We start from the raw sequence: 19,023 nt of genomic DNA on the forward strand, positions 1-19,023 counted from the left end.
CACGATCTGATCGTAGGAACTTTATCTTTCGGTCACGTTGATTCTCCACCTCATTCTGAAATTCCTTGAATTTTTCAAAGGTCTCAGACTTGTGTTTCATTAAGTAGACATACCCATATCTACTTAAGTCGTCAGTGAGAGTGAGAACATAACGATATCCTCCGCGAGCCTCAACGCTCATTGGACCGCACACATCGGTATGTATGATTTCCAACAAGTTGGTTGCTCGCTCCATTGTTCCGGAGAACGGAGTCTTGGTCATTTTGCCCATGAGGCATGGTTCGCATGTGTCAAACGATTCATAATCAAGAGACTCCAAAAGTCCATCAGCATGGAGCTTCTTCATGCGCTTGACACCAATGTGACCAAGGCGGCAGTGCCACAAGTATGTGGGACTATCGTTATCAACTTTACATCTTTTGGCATCTACACTATGAACATGTGTAATATTACGCTCGAGATTCATTAAGAATAAACCATTGACCATCGGAGCATGACCATAAAACATATCTCTCATATAAATCGAACAACCATTATTCTCAGACTTAAATGAGTAGCCATCTCGTATTAACCGAGATCCAGATACAATGTTCATGCTCAAACTTGGCACTAAATAACAATTATTAAGGTTCAAAACTAATCCCGTAGGTAAATGTAGAGGCAGCGTGCCGACGGCGATCACATCGACTCTGGAACCATTCCCGACGCGCATCGTCACCTCGTCCTTCGCCAGTCTCCGTTTATTCCGCAGCTCCTGTTGTGAGTTACAAATATGAGCAACGGCACCGGTATCAAATACCCAGGAGTTACTACGAGTACTGGTAAGGTACACATCAATTACATGTATATCAAATATACCTTTGGTGTTGCCGGCCTTCTTATCCGCTAAGTATTTGGGGCAGTTCCGCTTCCAGTGACCCTTCCCCTTGCAATAAAAGCACTCAGTCTCAGGCTTGGGTCCATTCTTTGACTTCTTCCCGGCGACTGGCTTACCGAGCGCGGCAACCTCCTTGCCGTCCTTCTTGAAGTTCTTCTTACCCTTGCCCTTCTTGAACTTAGTGGTCTTATTGACCATCAACACTTGATGTTCTTTCTTGATTTCAACCTCTGCTGACTTCAGCATAGAAAATACTTCAGGAATGGTCTTTACCATCCCCTGCATATTGTAGTTCATCACAAAGCTCTTGTAGCTTGGTGGGAGCGACTGGAGGATTCTGTCAATGACCGCCTCATCTGGGAGGTTAATATTTAGCTGGGTCATACGGTTGTGCAACCCAGACATCTTCAGGATGTGTTCACTGACAGAACTATTTTCCTCCATCTTACAACTGTAGAACTTGTCGGAGACATCATATCTCTCGACTCGGGCATGAGCTTGGAAAACTAGTTTCAGCTCTTCGAACATCTCATATGCTCCGTGATGCTCAAAACGCTTTTGGAGCCCCGGTTCTAAGCTGTAAAGCATGCCGCACTGAACGAGGGAGTAATCATCAGCACGAGACTGCCAAGCATTCATAATGTCTTGGTTCTCTGGGACGGGAGCGTCACCTAGCGGTCCTTCTAGGACATATTGTTTCCTGGCAGCTATGAGGATGATCCTCAGATTCCGGACCCAGTCCGTATAGTTGCTGCCATCATCTTTCAGCTTGGTTTTCTCTAGGAACGCGTTGAAGTTCATGTTGACATGAGCGTTGGCCATTTGATCTACAAGACATATCTGCAAAGGTTTTAGACTAAGTTCATGATAATTAAGTTCTAATCAAATTATGAACTCCCACTTAGATTAGACATCCCTCTAGTCATCTAAGTGTTACACGATCCGAGTCGACTAGCCCGTGTCCGATCATCACGTGAGACGGACTAGTCATCATCGGTGAACATTCTCATGTTGATCGTATCTTTCATACGACTCGTGTTCGACCTTTCGGTCTCCGTGTTCCGAGGCCATGTCTGCACATGCTAGGCTCGTCAAGTTAACCCTAAGTGTTTTCGCTGTGTAAAACTGTCTTACACCCGTTGTATGTGAACGTAAGAATCCATCACACCCGATCATCACGTGGTGCTTAGAAGCGACGAACTGTAGCAACGGTGCACAGTTAGGGGAGAACACTTCTTGAAATTTTGTAAGGGATCACCTTATTTACTACCGTCGTCCTAAGTAAACAAGATGCATAAAACATAATAAACATCACATGCAATTATATAGTTGTGACATGATATGGCCAATATCATATAGCTCCATTGATCTCCATCTTCGGGGCTCCATGATCATCTTGTCACCGGCTTGACACCATGATCTCCATCATCATGATCTCCATCATCGTGTCTTCATGAAGTTGTCACGCCAACGACTACTTCTACTTCTATGGCTAACGCGTTTAGCAATGAAGTAAAGTAAGTTACATGGCGTTCTTCAATGACACGCAGGTCATACAAAAATAAAGACAACTCCTATGGCTCCTGCCGGTTGTCATACTCATTGACATGCAAGTCGTGAATCCTATTACAAAGAACATGATCTCATACATCACAATTCATCATTCATCACAATTCATCATTCATCACAACTTCTGGCCATATCACATCACTTGATCAATCGCTGCAAAAACAAGTTAGACGTCCTCTAATTGTTGTTGCATCTTTTACGTGGCTGCAATTGGGTTCTAGCAAGAACGTTTTCTTACCTACGAATAACCACAACGTGATTTTATCAACTTCTATTTACCCTTCATAAGGGCCCTTTTCATCGAATCCGCTCCAACTAAAGTGGGAGAGGCAGACACCCGCCAGCCACCTTATGCAACTAGTGCATGTTAGTCGGTGGAACCGGTCTCACGTAAGCGTACGTGTAAGGTTGGTCCGGGCCGCTTCATCCCACAATACCGCCGAAGCAAGAAAAGACTAGTAGAGGCAAGTAAGGTGACAAGATCCACGCCCACAACAAAATTGTGTTCTACTCGTGCAAAGAGAACTACGCATAGACCTAGCTCATGATGCCACTGTTGGGGAACGTTGCAGAAAATTTAAATTTTTCCTATGGTTTCACCAAGATCCATCTATGAGTTCATCTAAGCAACGAGTCAAGGGAGAGAGTTTGCATCTACATACCACTTGTAGATCACGAGCGGAAGCTTGCCAAGGAGATGGTGATGATGGAGTCGTACTCGAACGTGATTCGGATCACCGATGTCCTAGTGCTGAACGGACAGCACCTCCGCGTTCAACACACGTACGGGACGGGAGACGTCTCCTCCGTCTTGATCCAGCAAGGAGGAAGGAGAGGTTGAGGAAGGCAGCTCCAACGGCAGCACGACGGCGTGGTGCAGTTGACGCGGCAGTATTCCGACAGGGCTTCGCCAAGCACGTACGGAGGAGGAGATGTGTTGGGGAGGGGAGGGGCTGCGCCTTGAGTTATGGTGTATTGCAGCCCTCCCCTCACCCCTCTATATATAGGGGAAAGGGCAAGGGGGTCCGGCCCTCTAGGGAAAACCCTAGGGGGGGGGGGGCGGCGGCCAAGGGGTGGGGGGCTTGCCCCCCAAGCAAGGGGGGTGCGCCCCCTTTAGGGTTTCCCCCCACCCCTAGGCGCATGGGCCCAAGGAGGGGGGCGCGCCAAGCCCACTAGGGGCTGGCTGCTATCCCCACGCAGCCCAAGTGGCCCCCCGGGAGGGGTGGCCCCTCCCGGTGGACCCCCGGAATCCTTCCGGTGGTCCCAGTACAATACCGGTATGACCCCGAAACTTTCCGGTGCCCGTTTAACAACTTCCCATATATAAAACTTTACCTCCGGACCATTCCGGAACTCCTCGTGATGTCCGGGATCTCATCCGGGACTCCGAACAACATTCGGTAGTCACATACTAGTCTTCCTAATAACCCTAGCGTCACCAAACCTTAAGTGTGTAGACCCTACGGGCTCGGGAGACATGCAGACATGACCGAGACCACTCTCGGGCAATAACCAACAGCGGGGTCTGGATACCCATGTTGGATCCCACATGCTCCTTGATGATTTCATCGGTTGAACCACGATGTCGAGGATTCGATCAAACCCTGTATACAATTCCCTTTGTCAATCGGTACGTTACTTGCCCGAGACTCGATCGTCGGTATCCCAATACCTTGTTCAGTCTCGTTACCGGCAAGTCACTTTACTCGTACCGTAATGCATGATCCCGCGACCAACACCTTGGTCACCTTGAGCTCATTATGATGATGCATTACCGAGTGGGCCCAGAGATACCTCTCCGTCATACGGAGTGACAAATCCCAGTCTCGATCCGCATAAAACAATAGATACTTTCGGAGATACCTGTAGTGCATCTTTATAGTCACCCAGTTACGTTGTGACGTTTGATACACCCAAAGCACTCCTACGGTATCCAGGAGTTACACGCTCTCATGGTCAAAGGAAGAGATACTTGACATTGGCAAAGCTCTAGCAAACGAACTACACGATCTTTGTGCTATGCTTAGGATTGGGTCTTGTCCATCACATCATTCTCCTAATGATGTGATCCCGTCATCAACGGCATCCAATGTCCATAGCCAGGAAACCATGACTATCTGTTGATCACAACGAGCTAGTCAACTAGAGGCTCACTAGGGACATATTGTGGTCTTTGTATTCACACGTGTATTATGATTTCCGGATAATACAGTTATAGCATGAATAAAAGACAATTATCATGAACATAGAAATATAATAACACTTTTATTATTGCCTCTAGGGCATATTTCCAACAGCTAGCTTATTATACCTGGCCTTAGGGGCCGGATCTTCGTCTTCATCATCTCCTGCTGTAGAGCTAGCAGAAGGACCCTCAATGGTGGCACCTGCAACAGACGCCATGGCAGGCTCTACATTTTCCACAGGTCAGCTGACTGGGCGCGCTCCAGCAACTTCCGTAGTCCCGGGAGTGGGCACACCTTATGATGGTGGCATCACAGAGATCAGTGTGGCTATCAATGCCCCTTCTGTGGTCCTCGAGACACCGGGAATAGGCACAGACCCAGTGCTTGTACCAGACTGCCCGAGAAGATCATCACACAGAGCTTGCTACCTCTTGAAGGGCTAATGAATAGATGAGGAGAATGAAGCAAAGAAAAAAGAACAAGGCATTTGAGGAAAAGGTCGCTAACTTGGTGTCGATGGCTTGCTTCTTCACCATCCAAGGGGGAGGAAGTAGCGAGGCTCCCTCAATGGTCTTCGGTTCTTTGCTAAAGAAAGCCGAAATACTGGCGATAAGGTCCTGACGCCTCTTCTTCTGTAGCTCTAGTTCGATCTGGGCTACAAGCCTGGGTAGGGAAGCTTGAGAGCCCAAAGCCCCAACATAACGACCCTTCTTCTTCAGAAAAAGCTGGCCCATCTTGGCATCCTCATCTTTGGTGTCCAAAGGAATGCTAATGTCTCCCGCCTCATCTTCGCCGTCATTGGTTGCATGGGCTTCGGCTTGGCTGGTGTCCATTTCAAGAAGGAAGCATGTTGGCGTCTAGTGTATCCTTTGGTTGAGGTGTTGATGACATCACGGCACATGCAAACTAGAGCCAAGGCTTGACAGGATCGGGAAATCGGATCAACAAGTGCAGAACGTCGGAAAGAACTTAGAAGATTCAAGACAATATTACTCACCTCGATCGGGTGGCTGGTCATCGGTCAGGAAGCCGAGGAACTGGATCTCCTCTGAGAAATCTGGAGTATCCCCTTAAACATCATCAAGATCATCTCGCGAGCCGACTTCCCCTTGAAGTAGTTGGCCCGGAGGATTTAGGTGATGTCACCTTCAATGTACATCGGATGTTCCCTGGCCTTAAGTGGTTGGATGCCCCGCTCCATAACTGCCATCATCACTTCGACCATTGTCAAACCGTCCTTGGCGAGCTTTGGGCTCCATGAGTTGAGTTGCGTCGGATGGGTGGAACCGTGCTGAAGGCCTAGAAGAAAAGCCAGTCTGTGGAGGGTTTCTAACCTTGAGACCGGGGATGTAGAACCATCCCTCCTGCCACTTCTTGTTGGACTCCTCCTAGGGTCCTTTGAGTTAGCTGGATCCAGAATTTTTCGTAATGGCAGCTCTGCCACACTCGCTAGTCTCGATGATGTTGTTCTGGATCTTCACTTGGAAGTACCACCATGAGAGGCCGAAATGGGCTCGATGCCATGGAAGCACATGCACAAAGCCATAAAGTGAGCAATGTGTAGGATGATGGTCGGGGTGAGGTGGCAAAGCCAAAGCACCTAGAAATGTAGGAGCTCTCGGAAGAAATGATGTACCGGAAAAACTGAGGCCATGGAGGAGGAATGGTATGAAGCATACCCGATCGTCATCCTATGGATTTTGGAATAACTTCCTTGAACTCTCCGTAGGCAGTCATCACCATCGGTGAGCGGCAGTCAGCAACCCCTGACGGTGGCAGATACCCATGCTCGAAGAGACGTTGGTCCCTTTGATGTTGGATATGACCTTTAGGTTCCTATTACCATCGGCAGTGGCCTCCTTGCCCACGGCTCCGCACTTTGTTGTTTGGACCTTGGTCAGCTTAGGAGCCATCGATTGTCATTGGGCGTGCATGGATGGAGAGGGAGGGAGAACTTTGGAGAAGAACAATAGAGACTGGTGTACGAGAAGAACAAGACGGAGAGAAAGGGGGCCATGTTGTGCCCTTCAGGATATTTTCCTCATAAAGCTCTAATGAAGGGGAAACGGCAGTGGGCACCCATGTCACGCGGAGAGAGAACTCCATCCTTTTCCCACTAACTCATGGTTAAGGCATGCAGGAATCAAGGTGTGTCATCAATGACGCTAGCGCATGAGACATTCTGTCTGGTCAAGTTGTAATGACCTATGGGGCATGGCCTTAATGGGGCCCATGGTCCTTCGCACGCCTGGTTAACCAACGGTCAGCGCTACCAAGGTTATCTGTCTCGAGCAGCTGGACCAGAGCCTGATCTTGTCCTCCTCCAAAGTTGAACCTCCATTTGAAAATTTTGGTAACTATTCCTTGGGAAAATGGCCCATGGAAATCAGCTTCGCGGGAAGAGATCTCCGAGGAGGTTGCTTGTCTACACCAACAATTCAAGACAAGATATGCCATCCATTCAGATGGGCAAGCCGAATTCGGGGAGCATGACGGCTAAAGGAGATCGACTGTCATGCACTACCTATTCTCATAGAAGAATCAATTAAGTCAACTATCAGAGGAGCTTCATGAACGATTACGACCCCGACCAACTTGCAGGAGATGGCGCCTCCAGGTCGACTCCAATCTAGACCTAATCAAGCTCGAAGACCGGTTCAAGGGCTACTGGCGGGTCTTATGGCCCAGGGGTGCCTCTTCTATGGCCCCTTGGCCGGCTTATGCCCTAGGCCAACGTCTTGCCCTATGGTCCCAATAGAGAGGACATGAAAGGCTTCACGTACATGACAAGGGGGCCACCGTTTAGGAGGACTCCTTTGTAACCCTAACTGACAAGGATCCTATAAACCCTAGGCACCGGTATCCCCTATAAGTTTGGCTAGGCTAGTTGGTAGAGAGAACCTAGAGATTATTCTCAATCCCTCAATCACCATTGTACACCCACATCAATCAATATACACGAGCAGGAACTAGGGTTTTACCTCGACCTTGAGGGCCTGAACCTAGGTAACCTGTCTTTTGTTCCCCTCTAGTCTACCCGTCTAGCTGATATACGTTGTTGAGGGATCTGATGGAAATAACTCTGACGAGTTAGAGTTGGTTCAGTGCCTTACAAATTGCAGTTGCCCCTATGGCCTGTCTCCACTACATGTTTCAAGTTACCTAGCTAAAGGTTTACCATGGCGAGTCACAACCTATACCTCCTCGATATGCGATAGATCATGGAAGGGTCATTCCATCACCTCCTAGTCATTGGGAAGGAGCTGCTGCGTCTGAAGCTTCCTCGGAAAACATGGTAGAATTCCAATGTTGACCACTTTCAAGCTTGAGGACGAGCTACTTGTTGCAGGGAGGAGTAGTGCCATGTGGGGCAAGAAGTACCGCGATAGTTACCAGATTCGTGATTCGCTCCATTCACGATTCAAACCTCGCGGTTCGTAATTTGCTACTCCTAGGGGTTACTTAGGGGTTAGGTCTGGATTACTTAGGGGTTATACATCTCCGATTCATGAATAAGCGATTGGGTTGGCGATTTCGCGGTTTTCGATTGGCAACACAGCTGTAGCTATACAGAACACATAGTTAACAACAATGGAAGATCCTAAACTCGATGTCGTTTAGCCCGACCCACACCACCGCAATGGAGACACAGTCCGCCTCGTCCATTGGAGACGTGATTTCGTCGGCAGCGACTTGCAAGGCGGAGAATGTCGCCCGCAAGTTGCTGCGACGCCGGCAGCGACACAGGGAGGCGGCGGCGGCGTAGAGACGTTCAAACGTGGTGGAGCAGTTGTCTCCTCCATCGCTCCTGGATCCCTGCACCCCTTCCCTCCGAGCGCTCCGAGGCCATCCGTCACGTTCGGACATTGATTTCATTTTATCATGTCCGGTTTGTTGAACTATGATTTGCCTTGCTTTGTTTCGTACTTTGGCATTTGGACAATTTCTACGGTATGATCGACGTGCATGGATTTAAGGATCGAAATTTATGGTATGTGAATGTGGGGCGCAACATTTCAGAGGTGCCCGATCAGTGCGGCGAACGCGTTCGGACGCGTCCGCGGACTCGAGGGACCGGATTTGGTCCGGCTGTAGATGCTCTTGGAGCGCCATGGCCGCCACCACGACACAGCCACAGCCGCCTCCCGTTTTCCGCCACCACTTCCTCCAACTTCGAGTTCCTGGCCACCCGTCACTCCGCGAGAACCACCGGACGTACCTACCCATCTGTGCGCAGGTCTCCAGCACCGACGCTTCAGCCGCTGCCTCGCGCCGGCCAACGAGTATCCCCCGCCCCATCGCGTGTTCCTCGTACACAGATGGGCAGAGGGATGAGCGCTCTATTTCGGATCGATTTTGGATTGGGCGAATCGGCGAGCGTGCACAGGACGGTCGGGGCGAATTCGAACCCCGATCTGGATAGGTCGATGGGGATCGGAGTTCGACGCCACTTCTAATCCGGTAACTATGTCACTACCACCACTACAAAGTCCAGGACCTGCCAAACTATCATCAAGAGCTAAATCCTAAGATTAGTGTTATCTAGAGCTTCAAGTCTTGTTAGTTTGGTTAGTTTGGATTCTGTTTGGGTTGTTTCTTTTTCTTTGGATTGGATCGTTTCTTCCTACGTACTGTAGTTGCGAGCAGCTATGCCAAGTAATCTGTAGGAATAAGCCAGAGCCCAAACAGCCTCTCCCCTCGTCCTCCAACATCCCACGATTATCCCCACCGTAATCTAGGTTGTGACAATCACCAACACCATTTTTAGAGTTAGCATGTACCAGCGTTGGCTATGTAGTAATTTGTATGGCTTAAAACATCAACATGAAAGTGACACACGTCATAAGAAGGATAGCTTAAGCCAGATGTCACACTCTTTAGCGTCTCATTATTGACCTTATTTTTTCTTGAAAACTACTCCCTCCGTTCCTAAATATAAGTCTTTGAAGAGATTTCACTATGAACCACATACGGACGTATGTAGATGCATTTAAGAGTGTAGATTCACTCATTTTGCTTTGTATGTAGTCCATAGTGAAATCTCTACAAAAACTTATATTTAGGAACGGAGGGAGTAAATATCATTTCCAATATTGTTTGCATATCTTGATGTTCATGAACTCTCTGACAAGACACTGCATTCTTGGCCTTTTATATTCAATATCTCATTATCGTTTTTATTTGTCCTTCAAAAATATTTATCATTTCCAACATATATCTTGATCTCCTTGATCCCTCTGACAAAAGATTGCATTCTTGGTGCTCAAGAAAATATGTGTAACATCTTTATTTCTTTTGTCAGAAAATAATTTTTAAGTTCTAACTTTAGTTTCCTTATTGTATGTATGATTCAGCTTGCAGAAATCGATTGACTGCTATAAGGCTTATACAAAGGATAATAATGTTAATAACAAGACAGTACAGCCAGATATACAGGTGAAGATCCTAATATGTCAACTTTTTTGTTGATTAAGACTTGAATAATCCATTAAAATTATGTGAATATCTGGCAAGTGATATCAAGTTATAGTACATCTCCATTTTGTATATATTGAGGCCTTCCTTTTCAGAATATAGCCATAACACAGTATAGCAGTGATGCAATTTGCTTGTATCTTACATCAGTATATTAATTTGTCAATGACCTGCGTGACAATTAAATATATTGATACACGCCACTGTATATTTAATTGATACATAATAGCTAAAATTAAAACCTGCACGACCCTTATAATGTACTCCCTCCGTCCCATAATGTAAGACATTTTTTAACACTACACTAGTGTTAGAAAACGTCTTACATTATGGGACGGAGGGAGTATATAATGTAGGAACATGATCACAGTATGCTCTCTTTAATACTGTATTTGTCATGTTGACCAATGACTGGATACTTTCTACACCTTCAGTGAATACAGCAAAACAAATGTTAATAGAATGGTCGTGCATCTAAACCCTCAAAGATTGTGCAATTCTTCATTTAACCAATTAAAAATCAGGAGCTATCACTGTTGTTGCAACTAACTTATGCCAGCTCACTATTGCAATTTCACATGGACACATGCTAATAACAAAAACATGATATGTATATACTGCCCATTAGTTTTCAGTATAATAAGGACTTAAATGTTAGCTCTGGGCATTATAGTATGGCATGTAATGTGACGACACACATTCTTATGCTGAATCATCTGGATTCTGAACTGCAGCAAGTCAAAGCCGATACTGTAAGCTTGGCAAAGAAACTTGAAGCTCTTGAAGTTTCGAAGCTGTAAGCAATCTTGTCACTTTCTGAAGCCTAGATTATACGTAGACAGCCAAAAATAATGCTTAATTATATGAGGTGCAGAAAGATCTTGGGCGAAAATTTAGGAGGGTGCTCTGCTGAAGAACTGAACTGTCTAGAAGTAAATATTGAGAAGAGTCTCCACATCATCAGAGGAAAGAAGGTTGGCTAGTCAAAAACTCTTGAATTGCTATAAAACAGGTGAGCTGCTCAATTTTACACAAACTAACCTGAATCTGTGTATGTGTTCACTCCACTGCCATCAGACCCAGGTGCTCGAACAGCAGATAGCTAACCTGAAAGAGAAGGTATACCCCCAAGGCCCCAACTGATGCATAACCCCAAAGGCCAGATTAACTTATGGCCTGTTTTTTTAAAAAAAATCTTACAGCAGCCTATATACATAAATAACTCATACGTAGTACACACGCCAACTAATTCTGCATGCTTCTTGTACTATGTTCAGGAGAGGACGCTTCTCAAAGACAACGAAGACTTGCGCGGAAAGGTGATGACTTCTTGTACTTTGTTTGCAAGTAAAACTACGGAGTACCTGATACCTTACATGCAAGAGACAGAGAACATAGCAAATTAATCTCGCACCCATCATGTATTATGTATGGAATTCTACCGAGTCACTGACGTCGATCGTCGCTGCAGCAGCGCGACATTGAGGCGTCGCTGGTGGTTCCTGCCCTGAACTGCGTCACGCCCCTGCAGATACGTGGCCAGCTGGCACCACAGCAGGAGCCGGTACCGAGCGATGAGGAGACGGAGCTCTACATTGGGTTGCCCGGGGTTCGCTGCTCCAACTGGCGGTCAGGTCAAGCCAAATAGCTAATCAGCCGGAAGGTTGGGCCTCACACAAATAAACTCTCTACAGATGCATGAAGTGGCCAATCAGTAGTCCACCATTTCTGTTATTCTCTATCTTTAGACAGAATCTATAATCTCTTGCAAAGCTAAATTAGCGGCTGCGACGATGACAAACATGCAGAGAACCTCCGACGACTGAAGGTGAAACGCCAGTACACCGATTGTTTCTTGCGCAACGACCGGCAAATGGAACTAGGGGAGGCATTCTTATGCTATGGGACGCAAACCTCCTGGATGTGACGAACATTGTGGCCTCGACCTACTGTCTCTCAGCCATGGTTCGGATCCGCAAAACAAATGTCTGCTTTAAGGCCACATCTGTCTATGGACTTACCGACTCTACTTGTAAAGATGCCTTCTTTGCCGAGTTGATTAGCCATAAACCGCTGCCTGGGGTGGGTTGGTTGGCCTTCTTGAGACTTAAACCAGATCTATCGGGCTAGGGACAAGAACAAAAGAAACATCAACCGGAGCAGAATTAACCGGTTCCGTGCCGCTTCGCAGTCCTGTGAACTCAAAGAGATTCATCTTCAAAATAAACGTTTCGCCTGGAGTAATGAGAGGGAGTAATGAGAGGGAGTAATGAGAGGGTGAACCCGACTCTATGCAAGCTAGACTCCTTTTGTAATGTTGAATGGTATACAACATTTGATACACATGTCTACATGCCTTGTCGTCATCCCTCTCTGACCACTGCCCTCTCCTGCTCGCCGATGACGGGGCCGTGGTCTTTCAAGTTTGAGAACTTCTGGGTCTCATTGCCCGGGTTTATTGACGTGGCGCAGAAGGCGTGGAATGAGCGAGCGAACCATTCAGAGCCCTTGCAAGTTTTGCACCACAAGTTGAAGAAAACCGCGCTTCGTCCCACCTAGTGGAGTAAGAAACTCTTCTTGAAGGCAAAAGTTCACCTTCATGCGGCTCTGCTCGTCATTATTTGCCTTGACATTGCGCAAGAATCGCGTCCGCTCTCCCCCGATGAGATCGACCTCCGCTCCTGCCTTAAGTGGAGAGCGGTCAGCATGGTGGTGCTAGAAAGGGCTAGGAAAAGCCGATGTGTGAGGATTGCAAACTTGAAAGATGGCGATGGCGACGCAGACACAAATTTTTTCCACCGCCGCATCAATGCACAGAGAAGAAAAAATCACATTCATAAGATCAAGCGTGCGCATGGTTGGATAACCGAACACAGGAAAAAGAGAAGATTATACTTCACCACTTCATCGAGGTTATGGTAAGAGGGGCCTCGAGCAACAATGATTTTAATTGGGATGAGCTTCCTTGTGAGCAACATGACTTACATGACCTTGATGCGCCCATCACCAAGGATGAGGTTTGGGACGCAATTAAAGAAAATGCCTAGTGACAAGGCTCTCGGACCGGATGGCTTCACTAGCATCTTTTTCAAGAAGTGTTGGGGTTTTATCAAGCGTGATATCATGAGGGCCATCCAGAGTTTTCACTCCCTCAACAGCTCCAATCTTCAATGGCTAAGCTCCGCCGATGTCGTGCTATTACCAAAAAAGGAGGGTGTGGAAGGCATTTCCGACTACATGCCCATTAGCCTCAGCCACGTCGTCGCCAAAATCATTGCGAAGGTCCTCTCTTTAAGGCTTGCCCCTCACATGGATGCGCTTGGTTCCAACACCCAGAGTGCGTTCATAAAAAGGAGAAGCATTCTTGACAACTTTCCGTATATTTGGAACTTTGCCCGCCGGCTTCACAAATGCAAGACCCCGGCCTTACTCTTCAAGCTCGACATCAAAAAGGCTTTTGACTCGGTCAAGTGGGACTATGTCCTTGATCTGTTGCAATGTAAGGGATTCCCAAACAAGTTCCGATGTGGGTGGCAGCGTGTTTTCCATATCATCCTCGCGCATTCTTCTCAATGGGTGACCTGGCCCGCCCATCAAACATGGACGGGGCTTCCGGCAAGGGGATCCGATGCCTCCCCTACTTTTCGTCCTTGCAATTGACCCCCCTTCAACATGTCCTCAACCTGGCCACCCGTAAAGGCATCCTTCACAAGATTCGTGGCTGGGGTGCCATGATGAGAACCTCGCTCCATGCGAACGATGTGGCAGTATTCCTGGCCCCTATTAATAGGGATATCACAATCTTCTCGGCTCTGCTTCTGAGTCACTCGACTAGTCGCGACTAGTCGTCAACGAGTTGTAGTTGTAGGAGCGACTCAGGCTCTCGACTCGACTCCTGGCATGAGTCGAGCGACTAGTCTTGACTAGTCACGACTAGTCGTTGTGTCTGAGTCGAACGACTCACTTATTTTGGGCCCCTATTGCTTGGCCCATCGGCCCATCCCACCCCTGGAAACATATAGATCAATCAATTCCCCCTCACCCCTAACCTAACCCTCTCCCTGGCGGCTGCCTTCCCTCCTCCCCTAGTTGCTGCTGGTGGTGTGCTCCTCCCCTCCTCCTCTGGTTGCTGCTGCTGTTGTGCTCCTCCCCCTCCTCTGGTTGCTGCTGCTGTTGTGCTCCTCCCCCTCCTCTGGTTGCTGCTGCTGTTATGCTCCTCCACTCCTCCTCTGGTTGTTGTTGCTGCTGTTGTGCTCCTCCACTTCTCTCCTGGTTAACTCACGTCGACTCGTCGACCGTGAGTCTAGACTAGTCACAACTAGTCTAGAGCCCCCCCCCCCCAGCGACCCATCGACTCATCGACTCGAAAACCTTGCTTCTCGGCCATCCTAGCTTCAGAGAGGTCACCGGCCTGTGTACATAATTCCGTAAGAGATCGGTGGGGCCCATTTGATGCAATCATCTCAACCTGGGACACATCCCTCATGGCATGCCGGCAACTAGAGCTTCATTCCCTATGAAATATTTGGGTCTCCCACTCTCTATGTGGCAACTTAAGAAGGTTGACTTCCAATACCTTGAAGAAAAAGCGGCGGGAAAATTGGTCACTTGGGAGGGGCAAAACATCACCACTATCAGGCGCACAGCTCTCGCTAAATCGGTCATCTCCTCTCAAGTAGTGTACTCCATCGCGCCTCTCATCGCTCCACCGAGCTCTTTGCAAAACCTCAACAAGATTGAGAGGGCTTTTCCTTGGTCTGAATCGGACAAGTGCAAGGTCAATTGGGAGACGTTGTGTCGGACCACGTTAATACCGTGGTCTTGGGGTGCTTAAACTGATAAGTTTTGTAGGGGCGTTGCGGCTAAGATGGCCTTGGTACGAGTGGAAAGAACAAAACAAACTTTGGGCAGGGCTTGGTAACCCATGCACCGAGGAGGACCTCGATTTATTCTATGCCTCCACCACAATCACCGTTGGGAATGGCGCCAAAACTCCTTTCTAGGATGCCCCCTGGTTGCTTGGGCGCAAACCCAAGGACATCTCCCTGATAATTCATGAAGCATCGAGGAGAAAAAACTGGAAGGTGTGGGATGCCTTATGTGGGAGTGCATGGATCGTTAAGATCAATCTCCCAGCCGTCATCGCTGGCGCCCACATCAGGGAATTCTTCAATCTCTAGATGCTCGTTCATGACATCCGCCTTGAGGCACATATTGAGGCCATTGTTTGGAAGCACTCAAATGATGGGATCTACTTGGCGACAAGTGCTTACAAGGCTCAGTTCCTTGGGTTGACTCCCCCCATGTATTTCATGGTCCGGAAGGTTTGGGCGCGCCCAAAAATCAAATTATTTGCATGGTTAGATTTGCAAGATCGGATTTGGACCGCATATAGGTTGGAGAAGCAAGGTTGGCAAAATTATGGTCTCTGTCAACTTTGCAAAAGACAGCAAGTGAAAGGATCGATATGGTCGACTAGAGGGGGGGTGAATAGAAGACTACAAATTTTATTTTTTTCTTGTCAATTTTAGGGTTTGGCGGATAAAAAGGGTTTGCTAGATATGCAACTAGGTGAACACAACCTATATGAAAAGCAAGCTTAAAGCTAAATATGCTAGGCAACAATCTAATTAGCAAGCCAACAAGCATACAAGGCAAAGTAAAGTGCGGGAAAGGATTAACCACAAGTGAGGCGAGGACGCGAATTTTATCCCGAAGTTCACTCTTCCTTGGGGAAGTGCTACTCTCCGCTTAGAATGGTGCCAGAGCCAAAGCTTGTGGAATGCCACGAAGGCTCACCGTAGTCTATTTCGAGTCACCCCCAATGGATGAGCCTCGAGTCACTCGGGGGTGGTCTTGAAGGTGACCACCACACCTTTACAAACTTCTTAGGAGCACACCACACGCAAGGAAGCTTCTGGGGGAACCTCTAACCGCCTAGGAGCCCAAGCTCCAAGAGTAACAAGTCAATGGGTAAGAAATGTTGTGGGGAACGCGATTTGGTTTGGCCAAGATGTAGATTGGGTCTTGCTATCCCAATCCCCAAAGTTTCAACAAGTTTGGGTGGACGGATTGAGAGTATTGAGCAAAATGGGGTGGAGCAATGGTGGAGCTCAACAAGACAATAGGTTAGGGATGAAGGAAGAACGGGGGATTTTATAGTGTTCTTGGTCGGGTGGTCGTTTCTGCCCATTGGACCCCGTGCGCATGGGCTAAGTCAGCCTCGTGCACACGGGGTACTCAGGAACAAACGCACCACCCCATGCGCACGGGGGTCAAAGGACCCCGTGCACATGGGGTATTCAGGGAGTTACGAAGTACCCCGTGCGCACGGGGGTCATAAGACCCCGTGCGTACGGGGTACCCAGAAACTTTCTGTTGCAAACTTTCTGAGTACCACACTCAAGCACACTACTGATATAAGTGGTAGGAGTGGGTAGGCTGGTTTTTAGGTTTTGGCAATGGCATTCCCACACAACACAAATCCACACCGACCCCTCTTAATAGTGCGGTCTTTCCTATGACTCGAATCGAACCCAAAAAAGAAAACCTTCGAATCATCGGTAGACCACGCCTTTGATGTTTTTGAATTGGGGGGTCGCAAACCTCCATCGACAACAATGTGGAACCAATGAGATAAACTTTAGCACCCGATATTAGTTCCTCTAACCATGTTGTCATCACACCAAAATATACTTTAAGTGACACTTGCGCTTTCAATCTCCCCCTTTTTGGTGCATTGATGACAACATGGTTAGGACATGGTATCATAATATGTAACTAAGAAACAAGCCATGCGACAATGATTGATCATAGTAGCTCCCCTATATGTGTGTCCGAATAAAATATATGCTTGAGTATGCATCAAGCACACACATAAGAGGCTCCTCCAAGATCAATATTATCAAGACATGAGATCAACAAAATAAACCTGTAACGATGCCTAGATCTCATGTAAAGGTGTAGTGAGCAATTATCATGAGACAACATAATAAGCACAGTATGATCATAGCATAGGAATAAAAGGTTCAAGATAAATAACTAGAGTCTCACGAGCTATCAACGAGTAGCTCGCAAGCACACGAAGGAAGGAAAATAAGAGTATCTCAAGCCAAATAAAAACCACCAACAAAGCAACATAACCACTATGCTTGAGATCTCAACACACTCTAAAGAGAAACACCACTTCTACCCCTTTGTCATCAAGACAACAAAAAGGGAAAAGGCAACACAAATACTCCACTACATAAGAGGAGGCGCACTCAAAGCATCATTATCATCAAAGCGCCACCCTGCCATCGGAAAGGAATGAGTTATGGCCTCACCGTCGTTGTCCTGAGACCCTGGGGCAACCTCCTCACCAGCTGCAGCACACACGACCGTCTGCTGACGCCTCACGAGCTTGTCCTTGTTTATCTCCTTGACCTGATGGTTCTGAATGGACCGACACATCTTGAACAAGTTGCTCATGGTCTTGAACAAAGACTTCTTCTCTCATTTGGTGAAACTAGCCTCAGACCCGACCTTCTTGCCCTTACCACGAGGGATCCGGGAGGGGGAGGACATACCGAGAGTGTATGTGGAATTCTCATTGGCCTAGGATTGTGCCCCTTCTTTGGAGGCACATACGGAGCAGGAGCCGTAGGGGTCCAGTTGGAGTTGCGCTTTGGGATCGAAGTCTTGTACCGGGAGATGTACTTGGCAGGGCAGACTGACTCGATCAACGCCTGGATAAATGGAGCATAGATCAAAGACTTGTTTTCTTGCACACACCGACGCAACTCGTAGAACATCCACCTTCTTTTTCTGATGCAAGTACACAAACACATCCAACATGGAACTCCTTATGTCATGTGAATCACCTGCCTTAGGTGTGACTGTGTACCTCAGGATATGACATAGTGTCATAGATAGGCACAAGATCTTTGATGGAACCAGTGACAAATGACTTCTTTTGTTTATATGCAAAACAGATCTCATCCTTCTGTCGCTGCCCACTCTCACAAACACGGCCAAACTCATCAATTGCAGCCTCTTCATCAAAGAACGGGTAAGGAATGATCTCAGAAAACTTGGCCATAGGAGCAGAGTACCGATGCATCCCAGACATCCAAGTGAGGGTGCGGGCAGAGTCATTGGAGAAGTACATGGTGGAAAAGAGCTATATCACAAGATCCTCATTGTATGGATAGTTGAAAGTGACAAAAGGAATGAGGCCCAACCTCCCAAGATCATAATATACGCTAGGATAGAGATGATCATTGTCCTAGAGACTCTCAACATTGACTTGCTTGTGTGGAGCAAACTTCTTGGCCTTTGTCATAAGCAGCTCATGGTAGACCCTCTGTTGGAACTCATTCTTGAACCGGGGATCCACCCCGACCCGGTGGCGGCCTCATAAGGATATGCCTGCCTCTCAGCCCAAATCTCTGGTTTGCCCCATTTGGCAAGAGGGAGCCCCTTGAGATCGCGCACATCTGGAATGGCTGGCTCAGGACTAGACTCTTCTTCATCTTCATCATCACCATCAAGAAAATATTCCTTGGCATCTATCTCTGCGTTACCGGGGTTGGCATAATGAGCATCTTCCTGAGAACCATACTCCTCCTCTGAATCCTCTGAGGCCTCAACCACGGGATGCATGGTGGCGGCACGGCGAGCACGACCCTGTCTAGAACCCTGACCAATGCCTTCAGACGGTTGATGACGAGCAACCAAGAATTCCTCGAAACCAGCCTTTGGGCACTTGCGACGAACCTCGGACCTCTCGTCAGTAGAGTCTGAAACACACAACCACCAACAACACAAAATGAAAAAGGAAGACAAATGAGTACAAGTGCTTGAGATGAATGGCAAGGAAAGGAGCAGAAAAGAATCAGGGTGACATCTCTATGTACCCCGTGCGCACAGGAGTTA

General features: G+C 47.6%; 1 protein-coding gene across 4 annotated transcripts in view; it reads left to right on the forward strand.

The window, feature by feature from the left end:
* The window catches only part of LOC123126988 (MADS-box transcription factor 56), a 46,228-nt gene extending 33,708 nt beyond the window's left edge, over positions 1-12,520 (forward strand). Inside the window, exons 3-9 of one of the 4 annotated variants that reach the window (XM_044546746.1) lie at positions 9,987-10,068; positions 10,842-10,903; positions 10,982-11,081; positions 11,185-11,226; positions 11,385-11,426; positions 11,579-11,770; positions 11,916-12,520. In XM_044546746.1, coding sequence (XP_044402681.1) covers positions 9,987-10,068; positions 10,842-10,903; positions 10,982-11,081; positions 11,185-11,226; positions 11,385-11,426; positions 11,579-11,755 — 505 coding nt within the window. In that variant the 3' untranslated portion in view covers positions 11,756-11,770; positions 11,916-12,520. The other 3 variants (XM_044546747.1, XM_044546745.1, XM_044546748.1) reach the window with 3 other exon arrangements.
* Positions 12,521-19,023: the final 6,503 nt, after the last annotated feature.

Source organism: Triticum aestivum, chromosome 1B (genome assembly GCF_018294505.1).
Source record: "Triticum aestivum cultivar Chinese Spring chromosome 1B, IWGSC CS RefSeq v2.1, whole genome shotgun sequence".
NCBI classification, from domain to species: domain Eukaryota; kingdom Viridiplantae; phylum Streptophyta; class Magnoliopsida; order Poales; family Poaceae; genus Triticum; species Triticum aestivum.